Below are 22,797 nucleotides of genomic sequence, written 5' to 3'. Positions count from 1 at the left end.
CAAAGCCACCATAGCGGCAGTCCAACTTTCCAACTTTCCACCTGCGCCTCCACAAGGCTCATCGCGAACTTACACCGGGCAGATTTAAGACGACGAGGCTATCATTTGGCAGCCAAAGAAGGCGTAACAAAGGAATTGCTCTGTAGAAGGTGAGAATTTTACGGTGACGATTATTTACACTCACAACGTTTGCTTTTTGCGAACATGGCAGTTTGGCAGTGGCAAACTGATCGGCCCTTGGAGCTCAAGCCGTGTATTGGATTACAAGCTGCGGGGTTTCAGGAAAAGGTGACAGCTCATATATGATCAACAGCTGGCTGCGTGACAAATACTATCCCTCATACTCGTCGTCAGAATCCACATCCTCACTCTCATCTCCGGCCAAACCGCTCTGGTCCTCCTCATCAGAAGACAGCTGTGTGACTCTTCTCTGAGCCCTTTGCCGCCTTGAGGGCTTCTCTGTATCATCACGAGTCGCACTTGGTCCCAAGCTCCTACCCGACGTTGGTGTTGGTAACGTCAAAGACATCGGCACGCTAGCCTCTCCGTGATCCACGATTAGATGTCCATCGTCCGCATCATCTTCGTCGTCGTCGTCGTCGTCGTCGTTGGCCGGGAAGAAGAAGCTCGACTCCTTCACAGCACCATGATCTCCTTCATCTGGCTCTTCGAAGCCTTCTGGCAGGAACCCGCCCGCCATCTCCTCGCCATTGACTTGTTCGTTTTGCTCCTCAGGCTGGTCTCGACTGTGACCGAAGACGTTGTAGGAACCGTCGGCGTCGCCGTACTCCCGCCGGATCCTTTCCCGAATGCGCAGGCCCATGAGAAATCTCTTCCACGTGGTGAGGACAAGTTTCCTCCGCTTCTCGTCCTCCTTGCGCTTCTTCTCAGCCTCGTCCTTGGCCAGCTCCTCCATGACGCTGTCGTAGTGCTCCTCAGGAATGACGACCCCATGGATGACGGGCACGGCCATGCGGTGGCCAAACTCAAAGTCGACCACTGCTTCGGCAAAATCAATCTCCAATCGCTTACATACACGAACTGCGCCTCGGTAGGGAACGTGCGCGGCTCCCTCGGGCAGCATGTGCTCAGCAAACAGGTCGATGTTGCCGTACTGATTCTTCGGGATCACACCATTCTCGATAGGCGGTGGGATGATCCAGTCCGTCTGGTCGTAGCTGTAAAGGGGCTGCAGGACCTTGTGCCCGGCAAGAGCCTCCGCCTCCGCTAGCTCCCTCCGTCTGTTCGTCGTCGCGACTCTGTACGGCGCCATCTTGAGCGGCTCGACACCGGGCAGGGGGGCGCGCCCTTGCTTGTGCCAAGTCTCTTCGCTCTTGACTTGCACAATGTCCTTACGGAGGTACACGGGCTCCTCTTCGCCTTTACCCTTCTTGCCCTTGTTCTTGAAAACCTTGACTGGCTTTGCGGTTGGCAGCAGGGCCTCCTCGCGCTTCAGATGACGTGCCAGGACGAAATCTTTGGACTGCTTGTAATACTGTAGGGTCTCTTCACCATCCTTCACTTCTTTTTGCTGGGGCTGCGCAGCCTTGAGATCGGTGAGCTCCTCGTCCCAGTCAATGTCTGTGAGAGGTTGTTTCTCGCCGCCCCTGACGTAGCCGCGGAGGACCGACTTGAACCAGTCAAACTGGTCATATCGCTTCACCTTGCCGTTCTTATTATACACTGGTACCTTCTCAATGGGTAATCGCATGCCCTTCGTCCGTCCTGGAAAGATTTGCTGCTTGAGATACCTCACTGTCACGTCTTTGGCCGTACCATCGTCTGAGAAGCCCACAACATAAGCCATGACCTGCTTGGCCTTATCAGCCTTCGCTCCTCGCGGCTCAAAGGATTCGGTAAGCTCCCTATTTGTGCCGATCACGTTTTTCACGATGGCATCCACCGGCACATATTTTTGTGTCGCCGGAGAGAGCACCTCGGTCCAGTAGTGAGGATATTCCAGGTCTTTGTCAAATTTAGCCGTGGTCGTGTTCTTGGGTGGTTTCAGTGGTGGGATCTCGATAATGGAGTCATCGTCGCTATCCGACAGGTCAAGGTCATCATCTTGTGCGTCGTCAGGGCCATCTTTGAGGCTTGCCCGACCCTTTTGACGGAGCGACCTGCCAGGTTGATGAGACTGCTGTCCAGAGAGCCTGTCCTCCAAATGCTTGCGTGGCTTGTTGACTTTTCCCCTCGCGGTTCCGGCACGTCCATTCGTCTGGACTGGTGTCTCAGCCCCGCTATCCTCATCCTGCTTCTCTGGCTCGGCATCCTCAAGCTTGTTGAACCCAAAGCCAACTGGCTGAAGATTCGCAATCATGCGTGCCTCCAAACCAATAGCCCTGAGGAGGGCAGTGAACAGCTGGGCGCCAACATCACGGCTCCCAGCGCACTCCTGCGCTCGCAACTGGAACCAGTCAAGACCTGATATGCGCTCACCGTATCGTTTGGGGTTGGTGCCGCCCGCCCTGTAGCCCTTAATCAGGCTTGTGCTACGCCTAGTCTGCATATAGCCGATTTTGCGGACACCGGGGGCCGTGATGCGGAATCTCTTCCGCCACCAATTCGAGAGGGCTTTGAGCAAGCGAAAGAGCGGATCGCCAAAGCTCAAGTCGACGGCGCCCTTTTCGAGTCTCTCCGCTGCAGCACCCCAGTCTCTTCTCGAGGCTTTTGCGGCTGCAGTCTTGCTCTTTCCTTTCGTCTTGCCCTTGGACCCTCCTTTGGTCAATTTCTTCGTAGGAACATCAGGCGCCTCAAGCCCACTGTTTCGTCTGAACCGCTCAATCTCATCCCACATTCCCGGCGGCAGATGTGATAGCATGATGCCTTGCACAGTCGGGTCGCAGAGCCAAGTGTTCCGAAGAGCATTGTGCCACATTAGAAATTGGACATGCATGCAGTGCGTCGCAGCACGGATCCGACGTTCATTCTTCGAAGGACCTCGCTTCCCGCCAAAGTCCGTGTAGGAGGCAGTCGGAATATGAGATAACGTCAGCTCGAGCGCACCATCCTTTAGGCCCGTCGCCTCCTGGGGCGCGAGAGTCGTTGAATAAGAGACATCTTCGAACTCTATGTCCTCATCGTCCTCATCCTCCTCGGCCTGGTCGTCCTCCTCGACCTTTGGTGGCCGCCCCGTGGATTTTGCAGCTGGGACATCCTCGAAATCAGCATCTGACAGAGACGTCAGAGAGCTGCTGTCATCACTGCTTTCCACCAGCCTCTGGCAGGCTTTGCCCTTTGTCTTAGGCGAAGCGGCCGCGTCGAGGTCGTCGAAGAGAGTTGCTTTCCTCGGCGGAGCCGCTGCAGGCGCCTTGCTCTTCTTCTTGGGCTTGCCCTCGGACCTGTCGGGAGAGTCCTCCCGTAGCCTCTTGCGAGGGACATGAGGTGGCATCGTGGTAGACCGGAATGCTAGGCAGAAAAAGACATAATGCTTAAGAGGGTCTCACCATTTTGTACTCATGCATAAGATGGTGTTGATTAGAGGTACCCCTGCCAATCAGAAGAGTCCATATAAGAACGTCATAGATTCCCGAGCGGAAAGCAAGCGCGCTCAGAAGACACGCGAGCACGTGAGCACTTTAAGGCCTCCTCGCGACAGGGTTAGGGTCCCTGCTTATTGCGGATGTTCATACTTTCATTATTGATCAGGGGCCTTTTTCATAAAGAAGGAAAGTGTACTCATCTATAGGAAAGATATAATGAGGTAGGAATTGGCATGTGAAAAGGCTTCCTGGTCTACAAGTCCTACATCTTGTACTCAGTATTGTGTTCCACTGTCGAGTTCTAGTAGGCAGTCTTTCAGCCTCGTATGGTATGTAGAGCGCGACAGGGGCCATCCCCGCTAGAGAGCCCCCCCCCCCCACCTTCTAGGTGCTTCCAGGGGGCTCTCATAGGGGTCCTCACTTACGTGTTGGTCAGCAGCCTTGCCTCTCCTTCTCCTCGCCTATGCCCAGTCTCTCTCAGCCTCAGCCTCGGCCGCACACTTTGCCGACCTCAGGCGACCATATTGCTAATCCACGTAACGCAACTTACGTAGCGCGCATCTGCCTTCCATCCGCCCTACATATTCTCCCGCCCTCGTCGCCGCCTCGCCGTCGTCCCCCCAAAAATGGCCTCCAACACACCACCCCCAGAAGAGACCTCCTACGTCAACATGACCCAGCTCGCCGACCGCTCCCAGTACGACGCCACCCTCGTCGGCAGCCACTGCGAGGCCGACTACTGCAACCTCCTCGACTTCCTCCCTTTCCTCTGCCAGTCCTGCAACAAGACCTTCTGCCTCGACCACCGGACCGAGTCCGCCCACCGGTGCGCCCGCGCGGGCGCCTGGGCCGAGCGCCGCCGGCAGGCCCAGCTCGCCAAGCCCAGCTATGGCGCCGACAAGCAGATGCGCAGCCTGGTGGCCGAGAAGGACTGCGCCGCGCCCGACTGCAAGACGCGCGTCGGCACGAGCCTCGTGCAGGGCGTCCACTGCGACCGGTGCAACCGGGACTACTGCCTCAAGCACCGCTTCGAGGACGACCACGACTGCAAGAACCTCGAGCCCCTGGGCGCGCGCCCGACCGCCGCGGTGAACAAGGCCTTCAACACGGCGTTTAGCAACTTCAAGGCGTGGACCAGGACGAACCGGGAGAAGGCGGCGGCGGCGGCGGGGCGCGCGCTTCCCAAGGCGAAGCCCACGTCTGCGTCGCAGCGCGTCGTCGCCGTCAACGATCTGAAGAAGACCGCCAAGGGGGATGACAAGCTGGCGGCTGAGAAGAGGGTATATCTATATGTGGAGGCCGAGGCGGCGACGACGACGGCCAAGATGCCCAAGGGCAAGTTCTTTTACTCCAAGGACTGGGTCATCGGCAGGGTGCTGGATGCTGCGGCTAAGAGCCTGCAGATTGAAAACATTAACAACCAGTCAAACAAGGAGGAGGACAAGCTGAGGGTGTTCCATGTGGAGGGCGGGAGGGTGTTGGAGTTCAGTGAGAAGGTCGGCACAGCCCTCACCTCGGGCAATACGATTGTGCTCCTGAGGGGTGTTGGCCCTTCCACCCCTGATTTAATTGAGGTATGAAATGGGGTCCTACATCGGTAGGCAAGGTTTTTCTGCATAGCGTCACCATGGAGTTCTGGCGTTGAGAGCGGGTGGACATTTCGGATCATCATCAGAGATACCACTGCGAGAGAATGAGAGAGAGAGAGCGCTTTGGTAACGACACTCGAATAGGAGGAGGGGATCTATTATCTTCATTTTTCAGAGGCAGTAATGCTATGAACAGACTGCTGTTCTCAAGTCGAGAGGAATAAATGTTCTGCACCAACGCCAGAGGAGTGTGAGATGTTCTGACCATCCCACCAAGACCTTCATCTACGAGGACCAAAGCGAATGTACTGTGCTGTTCTCATAAGTCTTTCTCCTTGTGTGGCTTCTTGACCATGGCCTTCTCTCTGCCGGTGGTGGGCGCATCGCCAACATATGTTTCTCCGCCAAAGGTCTGGAATCCCTTGTGGAAGATCCACTCAGTCGCGCTCTCCACGGGCTCGTCGAAGAGGGTGGGCAGGAATGGTACAACAGCAAGGCCGAGTCCAATGGGTCCCCACGTTCGTATCGTCTTGTTCTTGGCATCCTTCAACGCCCTTCCGCTGTACCTCACAACGCTGTGAATCGTGAACGCCGGCAGACCCATGCTTGCCACTGACTGGAAGATGGCCCTCTGCGCCATGACTGTTTTCCAGTTTTCCAGCGGGGAGACGGTGCCTGGCTGGACATTTGTGGGGACCTCGGCAACGGGCTCTAGACCCGTGAGCTTCCGCTGATGGTCAGAGAGCTGCAGCTGCGGGTTGAGGACGCGCTGATTGTGCAGGTAGGCCTTGTACCCCTCGTAGGAGACATCTCCGAGGATGTAGGCCCATGATACACCGTATGCGCCGCGTACTAGCCAGGGATGGGCGATTGGCCGGAAGGACTCGCCTATATCGGACGTGTAGGCCACATAGCGATGCGCAGAGAGGAGGATGGTGCGCACGCGAGCAGCATAGGCGGCGAAACGAACGTTGGATTCGGTGGATTCAGGGGCGCTGTTCAAGAAAGGTACAGGGTTAGCAATTGGCGGACCAGCGATGGCTAAATATGGTCGACGGCTCGGCATGGCCGGCAGCAAATGCTGTCACTGGAATGCCAATGCCACTGCGCTGGATGCAATTCCAACTGCAATGAAGCCAGTGTGGGACTTGGGATATGAGAGGGGGAAAGAAAGTGATCGCAGCGGTGCGAAACGGAACATACTATCCGTCGACCAGCTCATCGAAAAAATTGTCTTCCTTCTCCGACTTCTCAATAATCTTCTGCAGCGCCGGAGGCAGCTTCTCATGGTCTGGCAGCTTCGGATCGAAGGGGGCCGAGGCATCTCTCCTGGGTGCTGACGATTTGTCGTACCTCTGTGCATCAGCTGCTGCACTGGCTGCTGCGGCTGGCGTCTCCTTGACGGAGGGCGACGAGGCCTTGGGATCTTTGTCGTCCGAACTCTTTCCCCACCACATCTTGAACAGTGCAGATTAGAGAGAGATTTGAAAGCTGGGTGGACGATAAGTGTACAGCTCGAACCAGGCAAGGCGCTGCGAGTCGTGGGCGCCGAGATAATTTCTGCTGGTGTTCGTGGGCACCTCAAGAGAGTCTGCACGAGGCGTTGCGAAAGTTGGGGACGATAGATTGTCGCAAATGACGTCGCGTCGCGAATCGAATAGATGACCCCAGAAGGATAAAAGCGGGTGGGAGGGACCAAGGCAGGAGCTCCACCGTGGACCATTGGCAAGACTGATGCGCCGTTGCGGTTAATTCCGACCATCCCCGCCAAGGCTTACATACTCGCCTGTAGGCGGGCAGTAAGTGCCCGGGGGTGTCGGGGCGGGTACGGCCTGAGGCACCAGCAAATTCAGCAGCTGCCGGGGAGCTTGTCAATTGAAACGTCTTGCGTCGTTTTCCCACCCAACAGCACGCTCTTAACCCCCCCTCCCTTCACATCAACCTCCACAGCCCGACTCTCCTTGTAAAGCCGGCCCAGATCAATTGTCCAAGATGGTCCAATACTACAGCGTCTTCGGCGCCAGAGTCGGCTCCCACTACGTCAGTTCTCCTGCGCCCTGCCCCGATCGCCCGTGACGCCCGCGGCTGCGAGAAGAAGAGAACATCCTCTCGGGTCTTCCTCCTTCACTGGCGATGACGACCATTGGTGCTGACTCTCGATTGTTTTCCTTCTGATTTAGCTGGCCATGGGTGTTCTGGGCGCTCTGTTCGGTGGCACCACCCTCGCCCTGCGCGGTGGCGGCAAGAAGACCACACAGACTCCCCCGATCAACGCAGCAAGCTCCGACGAGGCCGACTTCATCAAGTACTTTGGACCCCCCTTCTTCTTCTCTTCGGTGGCAGGCGACATCCGTCAGGAGCAGCGGCTGACTCTATTTCGCAGGAAATTCATGGAACAGGCAGAGGCGGATGAAAAGGCAAAGACAAACCACTAGACGATGGTGGGATGCGATTTGAGGGACACGAGAGCCGGATCGTCGAGGCCAACTGTACATTGATAGACAGGACGGACGTGAGGGCAATTGATGGGTTCCCACGTTGGAACAAGCAATCTTGATCAAGTCTGCGACAGGTTCAGATTTACGTTTCGTGACCCTCAAACGGATCAGTCCAAAGGAATTTATTCAAAATGTTTCTTGTCTCTCAACATATACCCGAGCCTCATCTCGAGTAATTATCCCGAGTTCGGAACGTCGAATCCGTGATGGCTCAAGTCGACCTAGAGCAAACGGCTGTCCCATAACCCCCCCCAAACGTGTACCAATGCATTTTTCTATTATTTCCTGGAAATGGTCACCCGGGAGATTGTCTCTCTCCCATCCTCCAGCAACCGCACGTTCGCTTCGGCACCTTGCTTAGTTGTATCTTGTGAGATGTCGGGAGAGTGCACTGTGTCAATTAATGGTGCGAAAGGTATCATCAACACGAAGCATAGTATAAAGCGGTTCAAATTCAGGGGTTTTCAATAACCACTCAGCAGGCCCTCGAGTCGGGACGAGAGCATGGTTTGTGACGCCGATGTGGACGCGTGTCGATTGTATGGCACTCGAATGGCGCCCATGTGAGTACTGTTCTAGTAGCAGTTCAACTGATATTTTTGTTCTTCTGAACGCCTGTAAAGCTTTAGAGCCGCGGCCAGGCACGCCTCAAGACGGGCCCACGACGGCCGGCTCCGCTATCCTTGAGCAACAAGCATGTGGCATCGGCGCCTTATTCCGGATGAGCTTTTCCCCCTGGGCGTTCAGAACGACCCGAAAGATCACATCTACATAGGTCAGGCCGCGTCGAGTTGTTCTGGGCCGTCATCGAGGTACCTGACGAATGGCTTCTTCCTATGTAGCAGACCATTCGCTGTCTACCGAACTTGACCATGAGGAAGCAGGTACAGTGTAGCCTCACCTACCGAGGAGCAAGTCCTCTATACATTTCCCTATGTCATAACCCACTGCAAAATGTGACTTACCCCATCTGCCCCTAAAAGATACTTTCCATCACGGGGGTTTCAACAAAGAGGAGAAATCTCAGATCAGCACCATTCATCAACGCATCCATCTCGGCCAAGAACCGCACCCCCCCCCCCCCCAAAAAAAAACCATCAAATTCGTGGCGCGGCATCCCAGAGACAGCAGACCGAGGAAGTGGACCGGCATGCAGCGTGGCAAACGCACAAGGTCTCGAAGCTACGAGCAGCCCACGTACATCGCCAGTTCAACTAACCTATCTCAATAGGCTGGCCTCATACAAACAAGCCTCGTGTGCGCCTAGGCGCGGCTCGGGCTCCTGGAGGAAGAGAGAAGATTCTCACCTGCTGACCCGCAGGAAGAGAGAGGAGGAGGCCGACTTTCCCCCTGTCCAGAGAACCTCGCAGACCAGAACTCATGCACGCCAGACAAACAGCCGTACATCAGTTCACGGGCCTGATTTAGGGGGCCTGAAACTCCGAGCGGACAGAACCGAAGGAGGCAACTGCAGAACCACATGGAGCCCACGATGTACCTGAATGGGGGAGGAGGGGGGGGGGGGGGGGCAAGGCCGTGTCATGCATATGCGAGAAGGAGGGAATCCTGTCGCTTCGAGCCTGCGCCTGCGCCTGCCTTGCCTCGCCGCCTGCACACGACTCTCGACTGCGCGTCATGCCCGTGAAGTGACTTGTCACATTCCCCGGATCTGAGCCAAGGGCCGCCGTCCGTCTCTCTCTCTCTCTCTCTCCTCTCTGCCTCAGCCCTACAGGAGGCGGCCCCTTCCTTGATCAGACAGCCGGGTCTGAGACCGAACCACCTTCTCGAAACATGCCCACGGAGAATTTGCCCTTCTCAGAACTTACTAGGCGATCCATTACCACGTGACCTTGTTTCATCGTCAAAGTACACGTCTCTCTATTACTTGGGTACCCGTGTGCTGATTTTCTCCACTGCACCGGCCGAGAGAGAAAGGATTGCAGGATCTGTTGACCAAAGTGTTTGTGGGAAATGCCTCAACTTACTGGCTCGGACCCGATCGGATTCTCTGGAACCTACGTGGACTGAAACCGTACGCCGCAGTCGTTTGTCCCCACCCCCTTTCTGGTGCCGGATTCACCCTGCCAGAGGCGAATTGTAAAGAAAGCGACCTCGCTTCCTTGAAGAGTGGAGTGCGTGCGCCGGAAGGAACAAGCGAGAAATTATGGGAGTGTGATCACACCCTAGGAAGACGGATAGCGAGGATTCAACGACGTAGAGAGGTGGAGGGAGGGGGGGTCCGCCCGGCTGCAGTCATACGGGCGAAGAAGCCTCAGGATCAGCAAGTAGACATGGTACTGTCGTACTGGCTGTAATTTTGCAGCCGCCTCTACCAAGTAGACATGCACAAACACACCGGTCAGGCTGCACGATGCAGATCATGCCGCCTGGGGGTAGGGGGGGGGGGCGGTCGTGGAATTACCTGTTGCTCTCCGCAATAGCCCTGTATTGGGATACAAGGCCAAAGCTGAAATACCAGTGTTAACACAGCGGTGAGGCTGTGCGGCTGTATCATCAGAAACAAGAGGGCTGACTCGGCCGCGAGAAATCGGACGCCTTTCATCGAGAGAGACGGGCCGTAAAACTCCACCGTTATATGATGGGGGGACCGCTTGTCCGAAATTGTGCATCATAATCACCATCATCTGGCCCCATGGATGATGAGCCGTCGCGCTACTTTGTCTCCTATGTCGAGCATCATGGCATGTACTGGGGATGCTTGCTACCTCGCACTTCTCAGCCTGCCCCGAGACTTCCGGTGGTACCTTTACTTTCCAATCCCATAGCGCTGTGGCATATTGAGAGATTTTCTCAGATACGCGGATTTGCCCTTCCAAGATCCTAGGCAGAAGAACGGGGAGTAAGCGAAGGTGCCACAACATCTATTGTACTTAGAAGTGGTGAGAAAAGAGCGGCTCGGGGAAGAGGAGGGTGGTGTGGGCTGGGCTTAGTGATACCGGAACCGAAGCCGATCCACCATGTCGAAAGAGACCGTTGAAAAAGCTTTGGGTGATCACGTCAACTTTGTGAGAACGGTAGAGATGCTGACGCTGTATGATGTCGACACTTGGTGGTGGTAGGGCTGAGCGAAGGATGACCGTAAAGGTTGTGTAACCTGTACCCGCGCCCTCTATTTTCCTTCTTTTTCCGTCTTCTTTCTTTCCTATCCTCCCCTCCTATCATGTTCCAAAGTCTCAATGGCATGTGCTCCCCGTTAGGTCAGGTGTGCTGGCATGCGGAGGGCAAAGGTGGGGGAAGGGAGTGTGAGATGGTCAGCAGCTGAGGTTAAGGTCCACCACACCTCACGTACGCAGGATTGGTAAGAAAGAATGAGTGGGTGTGTGGGGAGGGGAGGAAAATTTGCATATGACATAAGATGTACAGTAGTCTCTCTCTTTTCAGACGCGGCCTGGTGGTGGATAGGGCTATGCGAAGACATGTGCGTGCCGAATGGGGGGGCGCAGGAGTGGTTGTGCAGTGGTCAAGAGTACTTGTCAGATGGTGTGAAATGTTGGACTATGATCGCGGGATGGAGTGCAACAACCCATTTGGAAGGGCTTACCACCACCACTACAGGCCGCGCAGGGGCTTAGCAGGGCGGGAACTGACCCCTGAAGAAGGTCCTGTCCTTCCGTGCCGTCTGGCCGTCTTATCCGTCCCTCAACACAAGGATGATAACGGCAATGACGGCCATCGCAACGTCATTCTAAGGAGGGGGAAAAAGCGTAAAATAGGTACTTAGGCAGCAACTCAGGGCAGGAAGTGGATCTCTCAGAGACCGTATTCCCTCCTTTGAACGTCGAGGTACTCAGGAGGGTCCATCTCCATCCCCCCACGCATCATCGTCGTCGTGGCGCAGGCCCCCTCCGGAACAGCTATACGCCAATGTCTCAGTCACCACACACACACACACACACAGAGAGAGAGAGAGAGAGAGAGACCCAAGCCACGGCGGGCCATTTTTATCAATACGAGATGAAAAATAAGGAAGAAAAGAAGCACATTTTATTCCTTTGATGACTGTCGATAATGATGAAAATTGAGGCAAGATGCAGCGTTGCTGAAAGAGGAAGGGACGAAGTCAACCCCAACGCTTCATTAGCATCACGGGTAACAAACCCCCCACCCCTGTCTCCTTCCCTTCCTCTGCCTCCCTCCTCCTTTTTTCCAGGGGTCCCCAATTTTTGTTTTTATTTTTACTTGGCCTCCGTTTCTCCACCCGCGGCACCTCGGCTTCTTGGATTCTTCCTCCAGTCCGAGGAAGGACTTGTGGATGAAGGGTTCCGCCGCGCCGGCATCGTTCCAGGTTAGGAGAAGGGGGGGGGGGGAGGAGAGGGGGCAGCGACAAGAATCAATAAAATTCGAAAAGAAAAAAAAATTTCACCAATCTAGGCTTCCCGGGAGCTCGTGGCCGCGATGGACCGCGGGCTAGAGGAACTAGCCACAACCTTATTTAGACGTCACTCGATTCGTTTCATTTGCTGTCTTCATTTCGAACCTCACGTCTCGACTAATCCAGAGGCGGTGTTTTGGGTAGGAGAGGGAGGAGTGAAAATTCAAACATCATGGTGTAGGTACGAGGCGGGCGAGGCTCTCACGTGAATCATCCTCCCGCAGGATAATCCGTCCAACTTTGGACCATAGAGGAGGAGAGGAGAAGGAGTGAATTACCGGCCTGTCGGTTAATCCTCCTGCAAGTAAGACGACGAAAAATTTCTCTGCCTCATTCGGACATGGCTCTCAAATCTTTTACCTATGTACATGGTACTGTATTGAATACATCCTCCCTTTGTCTTTCCCCCCCCCCCCCCCCCACCATGCGCCGATCGTACCGCCAGATTCCCGCTCCCCAGGATGATGTCCATTCTCTCAGTCCACACCCACCCATTCCTTTCTGTCCCTTTCCCATCCTTCGCTCGTGAGCCTATCGGATCAGCTACGTCCCAAGGCTAGCAACACTATGCGAGCTGACTTCCCGAAAGAAAAAGGCCCCAGATCTTCCCGTTCAAGGGGGCAGATGCATGTCGTATCCGTGCTCACGCATATGTTTGTACCATGTACGTCCACGACTACGCATTCCAGGAGACCGTCTTTGGAGGCAAGTTGGAGCGACAGCCGGCCAGGCGCCGCAGTAGAGACACACAGAGAGGAACAAGAATAAACAATGGCGCTGTTTAGATCTACGTAACAAAAGTAAGCAAGCCTTACGGCAACATAGGCTCGCCGTAAGCAATCGTTTATTGGGTTTGTGTAACCAGGGGAGCGTGGCTGACGGCAATGTCCCCAGTCCACACAGACTTGCTCGTAACCATTTCAACAATCGTACTATTGGATTCATAGGAAACGCAGGCAAGCAGGTGTGAGAATGTGTTCATGAGATGCAATTGTCCATAAAGAGAAAATTAAATAAGCAAGAAAGCGAAAGAGAGAAAAAATGAAGATAGAGCAGAATAGTCTTGATCCGAGGTATCGGAGCATCGTGGTGGGATGCACACAAGTCCAACCCATCACAGTGGTAAACGCTCGAATGTTGCTTCTGGATCAACCAGAATATCATGCCTATCCCCCGCACGTCGACTGTCCCAGCGCCCCCTCTCCCCTCCCTCCCCCTCCTCTTCTTGTCCCGTCAAGATCCAGCATCAACAAAACCCAGTCTTAGAAAGAAAAAAAGAGAAGAAGAAAAAGGACCTCCGTTTTCAAAAAGCGAGTGTTGTTGCAAGTGCAAGTGCCGAAATCGAGACATGGCCGTCCTATGAGGGGATGGAAGGGGGTGTGGGGGGTGTGAAAGAAGGAAAGGAAGAAAGACAAAAGGAAGATTGGGGGAAGGGGGGGGGGGGATGCCAAAGATAAGAAAACAAAACAAACGGGTATCCCTTACGAATGCCATGCCATGCCGTCGGTCGATCCCTTTTCCAATATGCCATTTTTTAAAAATCCCCATTCACCCCGAATGGAAATCCCGTCCAGTTTCCGGTCCTTTGCCTGGTCCCATTCCCAACCTGTTGTGAATGTCCGTCCCATGCGCCATTGATCTAGCACTCCGCATTTACCTTATCCTTATTTCCCATCCTGCACAGAAAGAAAGAAAGAAGAGAAGTAAAGCGTTGTAGCGGACTTTCGAACTTCCTATACCTGCTCTATTTCCTTCTGAGATCTCCTGTAATTCACCATACGTCGTCCATGTGGACGTGACGCTCAGACAGCAGCTAGTAGGATTCGAAGAACATGCATGTTATCTGTGGTGGCAGGCGGTTCCAGTGCTGACTTAACCTGTGGACGATGTAATCAGAGGTGATACTGAGGTTCTCCATTGTTGTTTGTAGCTGCCATCCGCCGCCGACGGTGGCATCATCATGGTGGGGTAGTAGCCGCTCGAGCTCGTCTTGCCCTCGAATCGCCCTGTGCTCACTGTCTTGTCGGAGAACAAAGGTCCCGCGTAGAGCTTCGACGTGAGGTCATAGCCAGTTCCGAGACCCCGCAGGCTGCTGTCTCCAGCACGGCTTGTAGGGTGGTGGAATACCTCGATCGGCTGCCGGGGGTCCTGCTGGGGCTCGAGGATGGGTGTGGGGAAGTACTGATACTTCTCGGGCTCCTGGATGCTCCTAGATTCCTCTTGGCTGAGCATAGGCTCCATGGGAATCGCGTCGGAGTGGTTGCGATAGTGATCACCCGACCTCGTCTCGTAGCCGCCGTAGCTAGTGCCAATGCTCTGGGATCCGAGGTTTCCGTAGTTGCCACCAAAGTTCTGTGAGCCGGTTGACGGGTAAGTGCCGAGCCCTGACGGTCCGGAGCCTGGTCCGCTGCTCGTGCTCGTGCGCCGCTCGGACTGGTAGTGTCCAGGTGATCGTCCCCGGACGATCATCTTTGCCGACTTCCTGTGGGCAACCTTCAGATATTGCTCGTTGCCCTGACCCTGTGGCCCGATGTCTGCATAGAGCTCGACCACGAGGTGATAGTACTGCTGCGCAGCCCTCCGCTTCCCATTGTTCGCTGTCGCCTGCTTGAATTGGATCCGTTCGAACGTGTGCTCCGTGGGGAGGGACGTGTGGAGCGACTGGTGCTGCATGGGTTGCCCGTACAGGGACTGCTCGTAGGCGCGTGAGGATCCCACGAGCCCCATCTCAGGCCCGCCGTAGTGCCCAAGCGGGTGATGCGCTGCCTGAGAAGTTTTTGGGTTTAGCCGTATCTTGTCTGGAGGGGCGATGGGGCCCTTGTCCCGCTTGGGGGTGTGCTGCACGAGCTCGATCGTGTGCGCGTCGTTGTCCGCGACCACCGCCGAGATGCACATGGCCCAGCCTGCGATCTGGTAAGTCTGCGAGCTGCCGGTGGGCAAGAAATGCATGGTGGCCTGAGGGTGCGTCGGGGGCGGGATGTGGAACGAGCAGACGCAGGAGAAATAATTCCTGCGGTAGCATGTCCACTCATTGTCTGCCAGGAAGAAGCCCTTGTCGATGGTGCCCGTGATCTCTGGCTTGATGTGTGTGGTTGGGGCGTCCGAATAAGACAGAGTGCCATGCATCGTCATTCCCTGAAGGGGCGGGATGTTCTGCTGCTGCTTCTGGTTGGAAGAATAGGCCATGGTTCCTGGATGGTTGGTGAAACCTAGGTTGGGACTCGGGACTGACGAAATGGGGTGGCGTCCGAGCCCACCTGGAGTGAAGTATGGGGGAGATCGCGGGTGATCGGTTGTTCTCCTGCTGTAGGTGGGCGTCTGTGGCGAGTAGACGTCTCGTGTGCTCAATTGTGTACCTGGGTGCGGCAATGTTGTGTTTCGGAGGGCATGTGCCATGCCCGGGTTGTTGGAGGTGCTACTCCCACACACACATCACACACAGAGCTGGTAAGTATTCTGGAATGTCCCAATAGTGGTGTAGTTTGCAGGGGAAGGACAAAGGGCAGAGGCTGGTCAGCAGAGCCCCATTGGGTGGGGTGTATCACGTACTTGGAGCCAAGGCGAGGCCTCTGGTCTATGGTAGGCAGGAAGGGGGCGGGGTTATGATTATAGAAGGAACTCCCGCTGTCAGGTGGGTAGGCTGGTGCAGAGGTAAAAGCTGACGTGGGGCCAGGAGCATACAGATTTATGACGGACGGCGAAGGTTGAGCTGAACTCTCGAGGGTTAAGGGTGAGTTGCTGGAGTCCTGGCCGTACCTGCTGGGTAGTACACAATCAGCAAGGCTGCCCTAATGCTCCCAGCGCCGAGTAACCAGTCAGTCTGTGAGAACCTGGCACCGATAATGTTGTAACTTGTTGCCCCATGCAAACGAAGCACGGCATCACGGTGTGACAGATTGTCGTACTGCCAGCTAACATGTTATACAAATAAAGATGGGCTACAGTATCGGGAGGGCTGATGCGAACCCCATATGCGGCAATGAATGGAGGGGGCCGGTGACGGCCTAGGTAGCATTTTGCACACTTTCGAGCAATGGGAACTACCCTTGCCTCCCGCATCTGCGTCCGAGAGTGTGTGTGGGTGCATATATTTTTGTGTGTACATGAATGTGTACATGTGTGATTGTGTGTGTGTGTATGTATGAGTGTATGAATAGGTGGGTGTGGGATTGCTTTCGTGCATTGAACAGGGGTGTCAGAGTGCTCCACCCGCCGTCTAGACTTTTTCTCGAGACTGGGATCCCCTTCTGGGGTTATCAGACGATGGGGTCCTTAATGAGCTCTGAGCCTGCAGAATAGATTGTTTCGGAGAACGAGGACCCAGCCAGAAGACTGGCCGGTGGCGGCTAATAGTCGTGCAAACGATGGAACTTTCGATTCATCGAGGGAGAAAAGAAGAGGGAAAGAAAAAGGAAGAGAAAAGAAAAGAAATGAAGTGCAGTGAAACAGCTGCTGGCCACATCGTAAAAAACGGAAGTGATATCATATGGCAGACGTACCGCATATCAGACTGACTGGGTATTTCAAGATACTCCAGCCCAGGACAGGGGGGCGACGGCGCAAATTCCTGCTATCAAGACGCGAGATCGTCAGCATCGACCTGCCTGGCGAGAGGTTGCGAAAAAAAAACCAAGAACGTTAACAAGACAGAATAAGACACGCGGTCTCTCGCCGCAGCTCTACATATCCGGGAATTTCAGGACGACATCTCTGGTAGCAGTGGTAATAATATGATGGGACGGAGGATTTTAATGTTTGTCGGCTGCATCTACCTGTCTCCCGTCAGCAATCATTGAGTCAGCTGTCATGTTCACAGCGGGAAAAGGTCTCAACAATAAGAGTATATGGGAATGAAGGGGCAGGGGGGAAATTAGAAGAAGGCAGCAGCGAGAATGACCAGGTAGAGAGGTAAACACGGAGAGAGGGAGGGAGAGGGCAATGCCCGTGTGAAGGAATGCGAGGCTTCGACTTCTGCGGTGCAGGCAGATCAGAGCAGGTTCCCAGTCTTGAGCATAAGCTGTGGCGTGTGCTGCTGCATGCCGCAGCAGCATAGTACGGCTACAGCTGGATGCAACCCAAAACATGCTGACCCCTAGGCACGCTGATGGGTATCGGGTACATGTGAAAAACAATAATCAGAAGAAAGAAGAAAAAAGTGACCAGGGTCTGTAGGATGTATAGATGATGATCGTGCTTCTCCCTCGGAAACGGAACGCCCCATTGCTGCACTACTGCACGACCAGCTCTTCGCCTTCCTGGACGTGGGTCCTGCCCTGTCCTGCCCTGGACCAGGACACAGGTCGGAGATCCATTCCAATGCAGCTCGTTCTTTTCGGGACATGTTCATCATGGGCAGCCTGTCAAGAACCAGGGCTGCTACAGGCCAGCCTGAGTTCCCCAAGCAAAGTGGAGGGTAGAGGAGGGGTGGATGCCGTCCTTCACCGGCCGCCCCTGGGAGCCACATGATTGGCTTGTCCGGGGGGAGGGGCCCAGGGGGGGGGGAGAAAAGTGACAGCCCAAAAATGAGACAGATGAAGAATATGTAATATTGTGTGTGATGCGGGCCATCTCAAGGGCACACAGAAAGAGAGAGAGAGAGAGAGAAAAATAGAGAAATATTCTCATACTCACCGTTCAAACGTCGTTGAACCTGGCGCTGCCATGTGCTCTCCCGCGCGCCTCTAGATTCTCGTCTAGACTGTCATTCGAAGATTATTCTGTCGGTAGGCGTCAAGCCGTGAAAGTCGATCTCGGCCTGGCTCACGATCCGATGGCGCGGGACATTTGTTCTTGCCCACCTCTGCTGAAGAGAATTCCGGTTCCGGGTGGGGGGACTGCTACGTGGGCGTCTTGGTGGCTTGTGCATGTGGGGAAAGGAAGAAAGTAAATATGACAAAAATGAATAAATTCAAAGGACAAACTGTGTGGCGACTGTATGGGAGGGGACGAGTGCATGAGGAGAGTGCAGGATATCAGGACTCAGATGGTTAATCTATACCTTGGGTATTTGTGAAGTCATGCGAGGCGCCTCTCCACGATGAAGAGAGGAGGACTCGTTGCGAAGGAGGCAATCAATGAGATTCAGATGGTACTGGGCCTGTCTTCTCCCCGTCTCGCAGGGCGAGCGTCAGCCAGGATTCTTGCTGGGGTCGCTGCAGGTGGGCGGCATGTTAGTGCTCAAAACATCATCCCGCGGTGGCTTGACAGGACTCCCGAAGGAGGGACAGAGCCTCCACGATCTCCGTCCCCCGTCAGTACCCACGACACATATGCCGTGGTCGAGCTTCGTCCGCAGGCGGGTCCTGAAGAGTGTAGTGTAGTGTTTTGAAATAGGTGGGCTGACCAACCTTAAGTGGTATTTTCGCGCTTGTCATTCCCAGCGCCTGATTGGCAGTCGGATGTAATTTGGTGGAATCTCGTCTTCCTGGCATGCGTCAGCGTCTCATTTAAGGTCTGATATCTCACCCAGCCCATGAGGCTTAGAAAGTCATTGTGTGACCAAGACGGTGTGAATTGCTGTCGAGTATCTGCCACTAGGCATTCCGAGTCTTTTCCTTCTTTCTTGCTCCTCCTTTTTTTTTTTCTTTCTTTCCCCCCCTTCTCTTTTCTGTTTGCCTCTTTCCTCTTTCTCTGTTTTGCGAATTCTTTGTGACTCGTTCCGTGCTGGATACTCAGAGGTCCAAAAAGAGAGCAGGCCATTCCGAGAGATGGCTTCACCTCAGCTTGGCAATCTGACCGGAAATCTGCGACCTGCCCCCTCACTGCCTCCTTGTTTACTCCACAGGGAGAGACGCTCGGACGAACAGGATGAGGCCAAAGCTCGTAAAGAAGCAGCGTTCCATTGTTCGTGTCCATGTGAACCGTCCCATATGACTGCTGCAACGGCGCCTCCCGATCTCGTGGCTGGCTGTCTACAGCCCGACGATTCTTTTGCGGAGGAACCCGAAGCATAGGAGGCGGTGGAGGGAGGAGGGGGGAAAAGAGGACATGTCCGGCCGAGAGGGCACCTGACGAAAAAGAAAAGCATGTACTAACATGTATTGGATTAATTACTGCCTTCATATGTCAGCTTTGATCCACTACAATTTGAGTGAGCGCCCAGGCCAACGCACGCTGGAGCATGGAGGCTTTCCGCGCAAGCAGCTGCGCCAATGAGGACAAAGGGGAACTAGGACCTCTAATCAGACGCCTGCAGACGGTGGCATGCACCATGACATGCCATGCAACGTCTTCCACACCTGCAGATCATTTGACCCGGCCGGTTTTGGGACAATTATCGCGAAAAAGCGAGCAGAGGGCAGCTGGTATTGTGACTGCAACTGTGGAGCGCCGATGTCCGCCTGGCAGCTCGGTCTTCTCCTGCCGACGCACCATAGCAGATTCGGTGGGGTGGGTAGTATCAGGCTTGGGGAATATAACAGTCGGGAGGCGCCCTTGGCCTTCGAGAAAAGCAAGGCCAATGAGGTGGGACATGAAGTATGTGGGCGCAAAGAAACAAGAGGAAAGGCGGAGTGTATACAAGAAGATGGCTTGCTCACCTCGTGTGCGGCCTTTTGATTTGGCAATCAAATATTCCTACAGTGATAACGCTTGTGCTGGCTTTGTTCTCAAGGAAGTCGAGACTACCACGCCAGGATCGTGATCAAAAGTGCCGATTGGTCCAGGAGTAGTAGATTCGATGCTTGGATGTGAGGTAAGTGTATTGGAGCCAGGGGTTTGATGTTGTGAAAGAAAGGCTAGGGCTGAAGTTTTGGAAATCGTTCCGTATCGGAAGAAGGGGGGGGTTGTCTTATTCGTTCTCTTCTTTTTCTCCTTTCTTTCCTTTCGTTATTGGCAGGTGCTTTGGAGCTCTTCTTGCCTTGAGTGATGTGCAGCGTAAATTGGTCCCTAGTTCCTTCTGTTGTTGGATTCTTGACAAGGTCGAAACGAGAAACCTTCAACTTCGCATCTGGCTGCGTCAGAGGGTCGGTTATGGTAGCCAGGGGAGCCTGTATCCTATTTTATGCGGCTTGGGGGGCAAAGGCTGACGAGTGTGTTTTGCTTCTTTTCCTCTGCCTTTTTCCCTAAGCTGACAAGCAGGTCGTGAAAGATTGTAATTGTAAGGCTGCTCAGGGCCAGGATGTGGAGGGGATAGGGGCGTCGTGTGTTCTGGGCAGCCAAACGGCTCGTCTGATATGATGTGTGCGGACTTTCGACAAAGACAGGTAAGAGTATACAAGATCTTGAACTGGCGTTTGTTCGTGATCAAAAAGGCAACCCCAATATGGGCATATAGATTGAAAGATGGCTGGGTGAGAGTGTCGAGCAGGTGGCCCAGGCCTACCTCTGCCGGTCAAGACCCTGATCGGATCGGACTGCGCTGAGCTGGATTTAGCAGAGCCGAGCAGCGGCGTGTGTGTCTGGTGGTGGGTAGTGAACTGCGGACGATGTAGAGCGACGCAGGGTCAAACAACTTCTATCTCAGCAGGCTTATGGTCACCCTGACACAGTGGCTTGACAGGCTCGCACAGACGTGGAGGCTTGGGTGTGGGAGGCTCAAGAGAAGAGGTGCACAAGTGATACAGAATCAGGTTCGAGAGGCTCGACTTGATTCTGCATAACAGTTTGATGGTGCTATGTGTGGTGCGTGTATCAGTGTAATGTGGTGAGCAACGGGAGTTTGGGTGAGAAGTAGCAGAGAGAAGTCGGCGGAGACTTGAAGAAGAGGACTCGAGATGCTCGGTGCTTCCTGCTCGAACGAAGGGGGGAAAGGGCGAGAATTGTTGGCCTTCTTAAACCTGGAGCCCATAGGTTGCGCAGATTTTCAAGACAACGCCAAAGAGGCACGCGAGGGGGGTTGCTTTTGTGGAGATGGAAAGCTCGAGCCTCCAGATCGATTCTTATTTCTTGCGAGCCCCAATCTGGTAAATCAAGCTCGACAGCTTAAACACATGGGGAAGGGGGGCAGGAGGCATAGGGGGTGAGGGAGTGACTTTCGTCTAGGTACCGGTCCAAACAAGCGAACGGGTGCCCTCTCCTACGGTCTGTCCTAGCCGAGTCTGCAGGTACAGTACGTACACTTTTTGGTGATGTATTTGTTGATCAAGACGCGTGCCCAATTCAAAGACCGCCCCGCCTCCAGAAATCTAGCAGATACAATCCACTCTGAATCTGTTCTCAAGTCCCGTCCTTGATCATCAGAGGAGGGGGGGGGGGGGGACTGCGGGATCGCCTACATAGCCTCATACCCTGATGGCCATAACCTTCTCACCTCGTATCTCGTCAATCTTGCTCCATCTCAATGAGACTATAGATACACGTGCCAGCCTTTGTCCAGCATCTCAGCTCTGATAGAACATAATGTTATGACACAGCAACCATAATAAGGAGCTACTTTAGCTGCGAGTGAGAACGGTCGGATGTGTCAGTGAGGCCGGACAGGCCATTATACCCACGAAATTTCCTCGTGACCTGTAGGCGAGGACAATGAGGAGGGGGGCGGGGACAAACAGAAGAAGAAGGGAAGTATCGAGACTTATCCAAGACTCGGGTCAGGTACCTAGTTACGAAGACTTAAGGCACATTTCTCCCCAGTCTCGTCCTTGCGAGGATACCGCAGCTGAGTTCGGTTTACTGCTTGGTTGGTTGTTTGTTTTCTTCTTTTTCCCTTCTTCTCTTTCTTCTTCTTTCTTAGCCCCCGAAACGTCCTGTTTCCCATGTATCAGAGTAGATGCATCTACCCTGCCCATCGAGACACTGGCTCCATACAGACGCCACAAACACTCACTATGATAGGGTAAAGATCTGCCCGGTGAAAGGTGGGTGCTAGCGGCGGGTAGCTGCAGCAGAGCTGCCAGACTTTGGGCAAATCCAGGTAGCCCCTCTCCTCTCCGCGGGACTTGGATGGGCGAAGCATGACCGCCAAAGGCCCCCGTCGTCGTCGTACTCTGAGTTATTTTCGCTGTTAGCTTGCAACCTCAGCTGCCACCTGGCACCTGGCTCCCCGACACCCTGGGCCTTGGACGAGAGGAGTGACTCTAGAGGAGAGCTGGGCCGCAGGAGAAGGCAGCATGAGGAGATACAAGAAATGGGTCTGCAGCTGTACAGGCACCCTTCAGAAGTTCGTGCCACCATATGCGCCATTCTCGCCGGCGTCAGGTGGCGACCCTCAGAAGGGGAAGCTGGCCTCCACACCTGGAGCTAGGCATTATGTGTTGGTGCCGGAGTCCTGCGCATCGGCCCCGAGGGAGGTTCAATTTTCCAGCTCGGTGCTTTTCCTGGCCTGGCAGGTTCGGCAACGGCCGATCATGAAACTTTGCTGTCGTGTCAAGGTGCATGTCCACCGTTCGTGAGATCACTGTCTCTGCGTAACCGACCGGACACTTATTAGCCTCACACGTGAGCAGTCTGAGTAGAGTCCACTCAGATCTGGAACCTGTTCAGTCCAGGGGCATTTTTTCGAGAAAAAAAAGAAAGAAAGAACACAGAATGTCCTCTTTCCCAAACCAGAAGTCGCTCGGCCACTAGTTGGTGAAGCATAACAGAGAACTATTTGATAATGCCGATGTGTCAAACAAGCTTTTTAGCAGTCTTACCCACCTTGGGGAAAGGATGGTGGCTATCATGGCTGTCAAAAATAGACGAGTTCGGCGGGGGCCATAGAATTGGAAAAAGCAAGGACCCTTGCCCATTCCGCCCCCACGGCCTTGTATCTGAGAGAGACGCAGTTAGTTTAGCTTCAACTAGGTCTGCATAGAAAGAAGGAAGAAGAATGAAGAAAAAATTATTTAGAAAAAGATTTGCATGGTAGACGAAGTTCTCCGCGTACTTTGGTAGACGAGGGTCAGGGGGGTAGT

At 54.3% G+C, this 22,797-nt stretch overlaps 5 protein-coding genes across 5 annotated transcripts; 2 read left to right on the top strand and 3 right to left on the bottom strand.

The window, feature by feature from the left end:
• Positions 1–467: 467 nt before the first annotated feature.
• Positions 468–3,391, bottom strand: M406DRAFT_338373 (Rad4-domain-containing protein; the record flags this gene model as incomplete). The annotated part of the gene is made up of 3 exons (XM_040921342.1): positions 468–494; positions 557–2,184; positions 2,242–3,391. 3 exons carry the CDS (start codon positions 3,389–3,391, stop codon positions 468–470), a joined length of 2,805 nt encoding a protein of 934 aa, XP_040778604.1.
• A 717-nt stretch (positions 3,392–4,108) lies between these two features.
• On the top strand, positions 4,109–5,062 carry M406DRAFT_251684 (uncharacterized protein; the record flags this gene model as incomplete). Its single annotated transcript, XM_040916778.1, has 1 exon — positions 4,109–5,062. The coding sequence occupies one exon, from the start codon at positions 4,109–4,111 to the stop codon at positions 5,060–5,062; it is 954 nt and encodes a 317-aa protein (XP_040778603.1).
• Positions 5,063–5,217: 155 nt separating this feature from the next.
• On the bottom strand, positions 5,218–6,528 carry M406DRAFT_97960 (uncharacterized protein; the record flags this gene model as incomplete). Its single annotated transcript, XM_040926384.1, has 3 exons — positions 5,218–6,066; positions 6,275–6,400; positions 6,485–6,528. 3 exons carry the CDS (start codon positions 6,526–6,528, stop codon positions 5,391–5,393), a joined length of 846 nt encoding a protein of 281 aa, XP_040778602.1. The 3' UTR covers positions 5,218–5,390.
• Positions 6,529–6,953: 425 nt separating this feature from the next.
• On the top strand, positions 6,954–7,719 carry M406DRAFT_355645 (uncharacterized protein). Its single transcript, XM_040923217.1, has 3 exons — positions 6,954–7,111; positions 7,252–7,376; positions 7,455–7,719. The coding sequence occupies exons 1-3, from the start codon at positions 7,064–7,066 to the stop codon at positions 7,504–7,506; spliced, it is 225 nt and encodes a 74-aa protein (XP_040778601.1). The 5' UTR covers positions 6,954–7,063; the 3' UTR covers positions 7,507–7,719.
• Positions 7,720–13,834: 6,115 nt separating this feature from the next.
• M406DRAFT_338369 (p53-like transcription factor) lies at positions 13,835–15,358 on the bottom strand (the record flags this gene model as incomplete). Its single annotated transcript, XM_040921341.1, has 1 exon — positions 13,835–15,358. One exon carries the CDS (start codon positions 15,356–15,358, stop codon positions 13,835–13,837), a length of 1,524 nt encoding a protein of 507 aa, XP_040778600.1.
• Positions 15,359–22,797: the final 7,439 nt, after the last annotated feature.

This window comes from Cryphonectria parasitica, assembly GCF_011745365.1.
Source record: "Cryphonectria parasitica EP155 unplaced genomic scaffold M406scaffold_3, whole genome shotgun sequence".
Taxonomy (NCBI): Eukaryota; Fungi; Ascomycota; class Sordariomycetes; order Diaporthales; family Cryphonectriaceae; genus Cryphonectria; species Cryphonectria parasitica.
Note: the sequence above shows the minus strand (reverse complement) of the source record. Positions and strands in the feature narration are given on the sequence as shown.

Coding starts and splice junctions, on each gene's coding strand:
- M406DRAFT_355645 (XM_040923217.1), top strand. CDS start 7,064: ATGGTCCAATACTACAGCGTCTTCGGCGCCAGAGTCGGCTCCCACTAC. Junction 7,112..7,251: donor CCAGAGTCGGCTCCCACTAC/GTCAGTTCTCCT, acceptor CTTCTGATTTAG/CTGGCCATGGGTGTTCTGGG. Junction 7,377..7,454: donor GACGAGGCCGACTTCATCAA/GTACTTTGGACC, acceptor TCTATTTCGCAG/GAAATTCATGGAACAGGCAG.